We start from the raw sequence: 11259 nt of genomic DNA on the forward strand, positions 1-11259 counted from the left end.
CTTATCTTTCAAGTTCTATTTCATTCTCTTGAATTTTTCCGAACAAGGAAGCAGACGTCATGGTAGAAAGACTCTTCCTTTCTGATATTATTGTCACTGAGAGTAATCAGGTGATTGGTTAAGTGAACAAATATCTTTTGTAGAGCAAGGATTGATTCTTTGGGTTGTATTCGGAATAACTCGTACTCTTGACTCAATGTATTCAATCTTGATCTCTTTACTTCAGCAGTTCCTTCATGAGTTTTCACCAATGTATCCCATATTTGTTTTTTCGTTGTACATTGAGAGACATGAAAGAATTCATCCATGCTAAGTGCATTTTCAAGTATGCTGATTTATTTATTTTTGTAGAGTACCTTCTTCTTATCATCTTCATTCCATAAAATTTTAATCTCTTTTCTCTCAACATCATCAACAACACTCGTAGGAACAAACAAAACATTTTGTACAACATCCCATATATCTTCTCCTTGTGCTTATAGAGGAGCCTTCATGCGAATTTTTCAAAAAACGAAGTATTCACCACAAAACAACGGAGGCTTGTTATTGTTGCCACCATCTCTGAACACAGGGTTCACGAAAGCCATTCTGGATCACAATAGCACATTACGTGAACCAACTCTGATACCAATTATAATTTTATGTACGGTCTCTAAGAGGGGGTGAATTAGATTTATTAGACTTTTCTCAATTTGAAGCGTTAGCACTGGTTTTGTTATTTTTCAAAAACGATATGAAAGTAAATATGTTGGAAAACTAAATGCATAAATAAAAGTACACAATGATATATCTTGGTTCCCCTCACAATCTGAGAGTACTCCAGTCCCTTCACTCCCTGTGAGAGATTTTCCACTCTGTCAGATCTTTGTACAAGTCTTCCACCAAGACATATCCTACAATCTTCTAATATAAGCAACACAATCAATAAGGACAATCCCCTTATGATCTTTACGAAGTGCAACAAGAGAACAGTCATCCCTTATTCACTTTGCTTCCAATAATCCTTGACAACAAGGTGTTGTACCCCAAAATTTGCACTCCATTTTTTCATATGTCCATCCAACCACTTGACATGGGGATCAATTACATACATTAATAACTCATGCATAAGCATCATTCATTCCATCAAGGTATCAATATAGATTCCAAATTCTTGGCTTGTGGAGCTAGGGTTTACTTGTGTGTTAAATTGAAAGGTGTGGCTTTTATCTACACCAAAGCTCAGGGACCTTCAAAACCCTAACTTCTTAATGATGGAGGTATGGGTTCAACAGGGGAATTTTTAGGCAGTCCTCAAGGCTTCCTAACCCTAATGCTTGAGGATATGGTCATGAAGCTTTGGTTTTGTTTGTGAAGAATCTTGATTGATTCAAAGACCTTGGCATGCCTCAGGTAATCCCTATCAAGGAGGATTTTGTCTAAAGGTATATTGTAACTTGACTTTTCATCTAGATGGTCTTCAAACCCTAATTCCACCCAATCCATCACCCATTGTGTGTGTGACACTTTTTCTTGGTCATTGCCCCTCATAAACCCTTATATTGGGTTCATTCATGTTGATTTTGGTTTGGTTCTATCCATTTGTGCTTAAGGCCATTGGTCCTAGCCCAAGTCTTTAATTCTATGAATCTCCATCCTCTTCTTATATCCCATGGCACTTCATTTGTACATTTCTAGTGCCTAGCCCTTGATTTGTTTGGTTTCACCTGGTGGAGTCCATCCAAGTCCATTTCATTACATTTTCAATGCTTAGTGTTTGGTTCATGGATCTTTGGTTCATATTCATCATTGTCTATTCAAGTCAAGTTGATTCATGTTATTGGTTTATTCAAGTCATTCATGTTCACCTAAAGTCATATTCTTGGTTCATTTCAATCATGTCCATTCAAGATCAAGTCAAAGCCAATTTCAATCCATTACAATCCATTTACAAGGCAATACATTCAAGGTTCATGTCAATTCAAATGCCAAATTCAATTCATTTCATTCATAAACACCAATTTCCATTCAAATAACCATCTATAGTCCATTACAATGCTCATTACATCCAAAAAAGAACAAAAATTACATGTTGACCAAATGTTGACTTTGGTCAACAGTTGACTTTTTGGTCAACTTTAACCAAAGTCAACCCAAGCCCTTTTCATCCTAAAACCCTAAGTCCTAGTCCTAATTCTAATCTTAAGGTCAAATTTTTATCATTGACTTTTGAATCTTTGTCACTTGTCATGAATGCTTCAAACTCCATTCTTGGTCATCATATTGTAAGCCTTTGTTCAACCATCTTCTAGGTGCATTGATCAATGTTATGAACCTAGTTGCATTGCCATTACCAAGTCAGAACTGTAAAGCATAAGTTTGGACCATGCTACATGAACACAATCATGCTCATTGTTGCATTAAACCCAAAAATGGAAAGGGAAATGAACATGTTACAAGCCAATTGAACAATGGTGCACATGAACATTACCCTATTGTTATGCGACCAATCAGAATGCCTGCTGAACCACAAAACATGGATGTAAACATACAACTAAACCTACTAGATACCATTGCATATCCTTAAGCCAGACCAATTGCAAGCCTTATGGACCAAGCAATGACCTCATGTAACGCAAACTTCATAAACCTTGCCATTGAGCAAGCCTGCACCCTTTCCATTATCACCAAATTCCAGGACTAAAACAACCTTCAAGGTAAATCTGCAGCACATGAACCTAAACCATGGCACCAAATTCCATACACACTTGAAACCACTGGCTGCAGGAAGAGCCTAAACCCTGAGTTGAATACCATATTGCAGAACCATATGGAATTGGTGAAAATGGACTAAACAACATTAGAGCATGTGATTACAACAAGGTATAAACATCCAAAACCAAAAATAGATAACATCAAAGATCCAACACAATCACAACATAAATGCAGTACACTAACCATAGACCATGGGATGCATAAATCAGTGTGAATGGGCATGGAACTAGCTGATAAAAATTTGATCTTGCATATGGGAATTAAAACCAAGCCATGCAACCAAGGTTCTTAGTGAAGGCTAGTCAAGGTGTTCAGTCCAAAACAACATGAAATAACTTGGCAGATTATGCAATCCATCATCATTAGCTAGTTACAACAGGTTGTATCCAAGGATGCATCAGTCCTGGTACCATGAGCAAACTCATCATTAAACAGGAAAGAACCAGTGAAAAGTCAGAAGCATAATGCAGAATACCTATTAAACCAGACCATACATCATGGTTTAAGTCCAAGCCCCTTGAAATCTAGCCCAATGCAAACCTGAAGCAAGCATCAACATGAATCATGTTGCAAATCAAGTTGAAATCATATTGTTGAACCCAGTTGAAACCCTGTTGCAGAAGCAAGTTGAAGCCATGATGCACAAGGCAAAACCTACTGAACAAAACATCAGCAAACTCAGGACACCACTACCTTTCTATAATGGTATTGCATTCAACCCTTTTTGCCATGCATCATGAAGCATACGAGCCAATAATATGCTCATGATAAGCAACCTACATAAAGGCATCAACATCCCAAGTAGCAATGATGTTCAATGTAACAATCTGGCATGAGAGATAGTCTTACTTTGACCTGCAACATGAATGCAACAATCTTGCCTTGCCTTCCTTTTGAGTTATCAGATTGAACCTGTCATTTAACAAGCAATATGCATCAACCAAAACAAGTAACCTACACCAACTACAACCATCACATAACACTTCCCAAACTCATTCACAATAAAAAGCAATTTTACTAACCAAGCTTGTGTTTAAGAAGAGAAACCTGTTCAACCTGCAGTGACCAGTTTGATGAGTTTACCTGCAGCCTGCAGCAAACCAAAGTAAAACTTACATCTTAAAAGCATCTAATCAATTTTGTAGTTAAACAGTTACCAGTTTAGCAGGTCATCTTTGATCCAATAGCCACATCACCTAACTCTAACTCATTATATCACCTACCGTAGCCAGTCTATTTACCAAAGTCACTAACATTTAGAAACAACCAATTAACCAAGTGATCTAAACTAGCTAACTACTAACTCAGTGAGCTAACAAACTGAAGTCACTCAGTTCAACCTAACTAACTCTAAACCTAATCATAACTAATTCCGAACCATATCACCTCCAAACCTACCATCTATAAATTGATACCTTTATCAACATTTCAGCATCCTTGGCTTCATCACTCTTAACTCATTGAAAACTCTAAATTTCACTCTGCATAATCCCTCACTCAGAGCTCTTATTCCATAGGCCATTGAAGCTTCACATTGAAGCTTCAATTTGCTTGAGCTAGACCACATAGAAAACACACCTCTCTCCATTTGTTTACTCTTAATTTTAAGAAGAAGAAGGAAGGAATATAAGAGGACAATCTGTATCAAGGAAAGGCAAAGAAGGGGAATCAGAAGCTCACATGAGACGTGTTTCCGGTCTTCCTCTCCGGTGAGTTAACCTCGAACCATTGCAATTTCGTATTTCTTAGTTACCAAGATGTAGAATTCGGAGAGAGAAATCCAAGCCCTAAGGTTGTAGGTATTGATTCCTCATAGTTGCCATTTAATTTGACTAAAACCACCCAGGGTTCTTCAAATGTTTGCCTTCGATTAGGCTTGTCCTTTGAGAATTTCCCTAATCCATCTCCATATTCATCACCAGCGTGGCATTACGCATCAGATGGTGGCCTTCATCTTAGCTCAGGTGCATCGCCGTTTCAAGAGGCAACCCCTGGCACGGTGGCCCATGGTGGCTGGCCGGTGAAGTGAGTTGAGTTAGCCGTGAGAGAGAGAGAGAGAGCGCGTGTTTGGAAGTTTCAAACTCTGCTAAATTTTCCAAGTCAAAGTCATCTATGGGGTTTACTTCTGGTGGGCTTGGTTTCACCCAAGTCCGGTGTGATTTCAATCGCACACCAATTTCCCTTATACACCCCCACAGACAATAGCAACATGGTATTGGGCTTGGCTGAAAGCCCACGCCCATTTTTACTTCTCACACCAATTTCCATCGTACACCCCCTACGGCCAACAACAATTTGGTATTGGCCTTGGCTGAAGCCCATGCGCCAGTTTTTTACTTTCTCACACCATTTCATGTACTATACCCCCTTTAGCCCAATTTTCATTTTTTTTCTCTTATATTCCTTTTAATTTTCTTGTTTTGAATTTTAATTATTTTTTTAATTAGGTAATTAGATTAAGATAGTTTAGGGATTAATTGAACTTTGTATAGTTTTAATTGAGTTTTAAGATAGTTTAGCTTGATTTAGAAAATTAGAATTTATTAGGAATAATTAGATTTTAGGTGGTTTTTAAAACTTAGTTAATTTCTACACAAGTAGGTTAAAATCAAGCTTTAGGATTTAATCGATTTTAGGCTATAGTTAGACATTAACTAGAATTTAATTTGTGCTAATAGTTGGATACCTTGGTGAAAAGACCATTTTACCCTTTAGTGGTAAATTTGGGCATTTTAGTTATATGAATGCATGCTCCTTTAGGACTAGAATTTTGCATAGAACTTCAATCAATTCTTAACAATAACACGATCCCTTAGGATAGTCTAATTCAATTCTTAGATTAGGTGCTAACATAGTTTTCAAACTAAACCATATCCCTATGATTAAATTGATCAAAAGCAATTTTGGTTAATTAAATCCTCTGAACCTGTATAATCCCACAGCCTAATTGAGTGACCAAAAGATACTTGGTCACTTAATGAGGCTTCTTCTTCTAAGTTGTGGAACTCAAAGCCTCAAGACAGATTCTCGATCAAGGCATCCTCAGTCATACCAAGCAGCGGATTATACCAATGCTTCAAAGGTGGAAACTGCAAGAGCTTGTTAAATCAAAGTTGGAATTGTGTGGCATGAGCATTAAGTAATGGAGAAGGAAGGAATGGGACTGGAGAATTCCTACCCCCATTCTGGATATATTTGGGTATGGGACGAATGACCACACACTCATCGTATCCACCTCTATTCATAGACTTTAGCACAATTCTAATCATACGTTTGAGAAGTCTCTCTCCCTTCATAAATCATCGTGCAACAAAGCAAGGACTATATCAACAACTTATCAATCATGAATCAAGTTGTACGACACGAGCCTTAAGCAATAGAGAAGGAGTGGGACTGGAGAATTCCTACCCCCATTCTGAGTATCTTTGGGTATGGGACGAATGACCCAACGCTCATCGTATTCACCTCTATTAATAGAATTTAGTGCAATTCGCATCGAACGATTAGTAAGGTATTCATCAACACATCAACAAAAAACATTTTCCTCTCTCCATTTGAAAGTTAGGATGAGAATTACATGCCATGAGCCTTAAGTAGTAAAGAAGGAATGAGACTGGAGCTTTCCTACACTCATTATGGATATCTTTGGGTGCGAGACGTTTGGCTCGTTGCTTATCGTATCCATCTTTACTCATATACTTTAGTGTGATTCTTATCAAGTAACTATCAAGTCTATTCCACTCTTTCTATTCAATCATTCAATCATTCTTTTTCCTCCAATCATCTTGCTTTCAACCCTAGTGGGTTGAACTACGAAAGCTTTGATTTCCTTATTGCATTATAAGGATACGTAGGCAGGAGATTCCAGATTCTTCACGAGCTATCTTATTTATCAATCTACCTTATCTATTGATACCCTATTTATCAATCAATCATTCTCCATTCATAATCTATATCATCTTTTTGAGATCAATAATATTTCTCCTTGAACTCCTTGTCTATCCTTTTGGGACATCTTAACGACAATCCACCTCACCAATTGAGAGTTGTTTGGGACCATGCCCAAACACTTAATTAATCTTCCTTTTTGGATTTAACCTATAGTGGCGGTCTTACTAGTCCACGTATTGGGAAATGCCTACCTTGCTCTTCGATTCAGAGTCTATCTCCTTCTTGGATCCAAGATACAATCCTTATTTGATCCCAAACAATTTTTTTCCCAAGCAAGTGATACGCTTTCCTTGTACTATACAGTACTACAATCATTCCTTGAAATGGTGTTTGTCTTGTGAGTCCCCGTTGCTTAGACAAATATCTCTCTCCTTGTTTCGTGGCAGTCAATCTCTGAATTTGGGTTTGTCTTGTGAGCCCCTGTCGCTTAGACAAATACCTTTTCCTACCATTATGTTGGTACAAGTTATACTCTTCATCACTGTATGTCTCTCTTTTTATTCTCGTGGTTCGAAACTACGATTGCTCTGACTTTCTCACTGCACAATGAGAATACGTAGGCACGAGGACGTGAATCCTTGGCGAGTATACTTCTAATTATTCCTCCGCCTTAGGGCGCCATCCATATCTTTCACAATCCATTATCTACCTTCGATCATAAATCGTTCACCTAGTGACATATCATTCCTTTGACATCGAAATACACTTTCTTTGTAATTACATATACATCCCTTTAGGACACATAATGTAGTCTGCCTTTCTAACTAGAGTTGTTTGGGCTACAACCTCAAACACTTAATTCCTTCCTTTTTTGGCTAAACACACTATAGTGGTGTCCTGCTGGTCCACGTATCGGTTAAAGATGTTTCCCTCTATGGTATGAATTTGATTTCTCTTATGGATTCCAATACACTTTCACCTTTTGATTTCAAGCAATACTTCTTTAGTCACTTATCACCAAATATTCAATTTTGTGACTTTGGTCACTCTATTCCGTTCATTTCTACGAGACACTCATATTCTATCTTCCTTCACACCATGTGATATACCAGTTACCTTTGAGCCAAATAAACTACCTCTTTATGCTCCTTCTTACGTCACCTTGTGAACCAAGAGATGTTTGGGATTGTGCCCAAACACCTATTTCTTCGTCTTTTTGGCTTTACCCTATAGTGGCGGTCCTACTATCGCACGTACTGGTAATAGCCACCTTACTCTTGGGTTCATCTTTTCACCCTTGTTGGAGCTCGAAACACTCAATTCTTTGGTTCAGACTATATTGTGATCACACTTCTTTCCACCTCCCGCCTCTAGTTCCTTGAACTACGAAGCTCTGAATTCCTCATTGCACTATGAGGATACGTAGGTATGAGGGCCCCAATCCTCACCGAGCACTTTATCTAGTTCTCTTCCTTTCCCATCCTTTTGCGAGTAGTCTTTAGATATAACACCTATTCTAGCGAGACCAATCAAAACAGTTCCCATGGGGTACCATGGATGTTTGGGATGCTAATACCTTCCCCTTGCATAACCGACTTCCTTACCCAACATATCTATTTCCCCCGGGTTTTATCGATGTTTTCCCTTCCCTTTAGGGATAAATAAAGTTCGATGGCGACTCGGTTGTATGTTCGAGCGTGTGATAAGTTCAGGTACGTTTCCACTAGCTTCAAATGGTGACTCTGCTAGGGAATTTGCTTCTTGGAGCACTTCCTAGTCGCTAAAAGGAGTCGAGCCTAGTTTTGATCGCTTCTCCGTTAGCTTAGGTGTTTCTTTTTTAGATTTACTCGCTTTATTTATCGCATTTGCTTTATTTTTCTAGATATTATTATGGATATTATATGTTATGTTGTTGTTGGGTTGGGACAAAATATATGAGAGAAAAGCTCTATAACCGAGCTTAGTATACACATAGGATAGACTTGTGGATAGTTGTCTACACCTGCGTTTCGCGCGTTGGGTTGTCACGAGAATCACACCCAGACTATATTCACTTGGAAGTACTTTTGTCCTGTGAGTATTCACTATGGCAGAGTATTTCCATTTCGAGTCGATGACTCTAGAAGGCCTTCTAGGGACCACCTTGTAGCATAGTCCACACCTGTGAGGGGGATATGAATTTTCATTGTAGGAAGCCATAGACTCTACCTACCTTGATACTCGTGTTGCGTCAAACTTTTGAACCTACAACGAATGGCATATACAGGTTATTCAGAATGTGTCAGAGTTTTGAATCTGTGCGACTTATATTATTCCATCGTTACATTATCATTCATCATGACAAAAATTTTGCATATGCATTTCTTTTCCAGGAATCCAAGAGCCCAATTTGTTGACTAAGCATTCGAGACAAAGCATGAATTCCGAGAGGAGAAGCATTCACAGTTACAAGTTCATGGAGTCTCCGCTAACTATTTTGAGAGGATTGGGGGCACATCTAGTTCTTGGAAACAAAGATGATTTCAAGACGGCTTATGGAAACCTTTTGGGAATACTGAACATTGAAGTCAATACCACTGTCGTATACACTCTGGTGCAATTCTACGATCCTCCGTTGAGATGTTTTACATTCCAGGATTACCAGTTGGCACCCATATTGGAAGAGTATTCACACATTCTAGGTATTAGGATCAAGAACCAAGTGCCTTATGTTCGCACTAAGGAACTCCCCAAATACCAAGTCCTTGTTGAAGCCCTCCATATGGGGAAGAAGGAAGTGGAGATGAACTTGAAACCTAAAGGTGGAATTCATGGCTTCACCTCAAAGTTTCTAGTAGATAAAGCCATTTCCTTCGCCGAAGCTGGGAGTTGGACGACCCTCAACGCCAGTCTAGCTCTACCAATCTATGGGATCGTATTGTTTTCAAACATGGAAGAATTTGTGGATCTGGCTCCTACTCACATCTTTCCGACTCAGAACCCTATTCTCACTCTTCTTGTTGATACTTACTACTCCATCCACGTGAGGACCCAAAAGAAGAAAGGAACCATCATCTATCGTACTCCTTTGTTATATAGATGGTTTATTTCATATCTACCCAACAAAGGCCCTTTCGTTGAAAACAAAGACAATTTGAAATGGTCCAAGCGGATCATGTCCTTGAACTCCGAAGACATCTCCTGGTATTCTCGAATCTTCGACAGTGTCAAACTCATCCTCAATTGTGGTGATTTTACTAATGTACCTCTTCTTGGTATGAAAGGGGGAATCAATTACAATCCGAGGTTGGCATTACGACAGTTGGGATACCCAATGGTAGATAAGCCTGACCTCAAAGGTGTAGAAGGTTTTGTCTTGTACGAAGGGGTTGAAAATCCAGAATTAGTCAAGAAGATCGTCAAGGATTGAGGGGAAATTTGTCCTCAAGGGAGAGCAGAAATGGGTAAGAAGAATTGCATTGCCAAGGAAGCTTACACCAAATGGGTAAATGACAAGGTTAATGAGATTTTGCTGCCATTTCCGTCTGAACCATCCATGAGCATCAAGCCTCCTGAACCAGTGATCCATCAAACTTCTGAGGTCGATGAGCTGAAAAGAGTTATCAAGGCCCTAGAGAAAGAGAACTCCGATCTCAAGTCTAGACTTGGTAAGATCTCTTTGGAGAAAGAAACTTTGAAGTTCAACTTGAACCAGAAAAGAGACAGGGTTGTCAAGCAGTTGACGAAGTGAAAACTGAGGTATTCAAAAGAATCAAGGTGGGTGATACACTCAAGGGAACTTATGCCAGTTTGACAGCAAAGAAGAAAAAATTAGCCGAGACTTAATACCAGGCTTGTAAAGCAAAGCTTAACTATAGAGAACAGACCAATAAGCTCTGAGACCAGTTGGAAGCTTGCAAGAAAGGGCTCAAAGATGAGCAAATCCGCACCAAGGAGTTAGAGATCACTCTTTTCCAGAATCAGTATGAGCTAAACCAGAGCCTTAAGGAGATCTGTGAGCTAATACAGCAATCACGCAAGAACTTGGAAGGCACCAACCTACTCGAACAAGAGAGTGATCGCCTGAAGAAGAACCATGGACATCTTAAAAATCTCCCCAACTAGAAGGAAGCATTTGTGAGAAGCATTTCAGGTGAACCTGATCACGATCTACCACCTAAAGGAAGCATAGTACTAGTAGAAAGGAGCGCACGCCTGACCCCACTCGCTGAACAAGCCACCCAGACTTCTTAGATTTGTTATAAGGAGCTGTTTTCGAAATGTTTCTGAATAATGCCCTTTGGGGTTGACCTGTATTTCACTCTCGTTCTTAGGTTGATATCTGATAGGGTTGATGTTGATACTCTTGTAGCCTAGTGGGCAGCTTATTGATATGTACTTGTATTCCACTTTCTTGATATATGAATAAAAGAGTTTCTTGGCTACTGACTTCACAAATTGTCTCTCTCATTATGCTTTGTATTTGCTTATGTTGATAAACAAACTCAAGGATTCCTTGGAAATTTCTTCCTTCAGAAAAATGAATATAACATAAATAAATATGCACATATCAATTTTTTTTGTATCCACGCATTTATCTGTCATAAGCTTCCAGAAAACAAAATGCTTACCCTC

At 38.8% G+C, this 11259-nt stretch overlaps 1 protein-coding gene across 1 annotated transcript; it reads left to right on the forward strand.

The window, feature by feature from the left end:
* Positions 1-9061: 9061 nt before the first annotated feature.
* LOC127137702 (uncharacterized) lies at positions 9062-10054 on the forward strand. The gene has a single exon (XM_051064136.1). It carries the CDS (start codon positions 9062-9064, stop codon positions 10052-10054), a length of 993 nt encoding a protein of 330 aa, XP_050920093.1.
* Positions 10055-11259: the final 1205 nt, after the last annotated feature.

This window comes from Lathyrus oleraceus, chromosome 4 (assembly GCF_024323335.1).
Source record: "Lathyrus oleraceus cultivar Zhongwan6 chromosome 4, CAAS_Psat_ZW6_1.0, whole genome shotgun sequence".
In the NCBI taxonomy this organism is placed as follows: Eukaryota; Viridiplantae; Streptophyta; class Magnoliopsida; order Fabales; family Fabaceae; genus Lathyrus; species Lathyrus oleraceus.

Excerpts from the sequence above, each read along its gene's own strand:
- LOC127137702 (XM_051064136.1), top strand. The coding sequence starts at position 9,062 with ATGAATTCCGAGAGGAGAAGCATTCACAGTTACAAGTTCATGGAGTCT.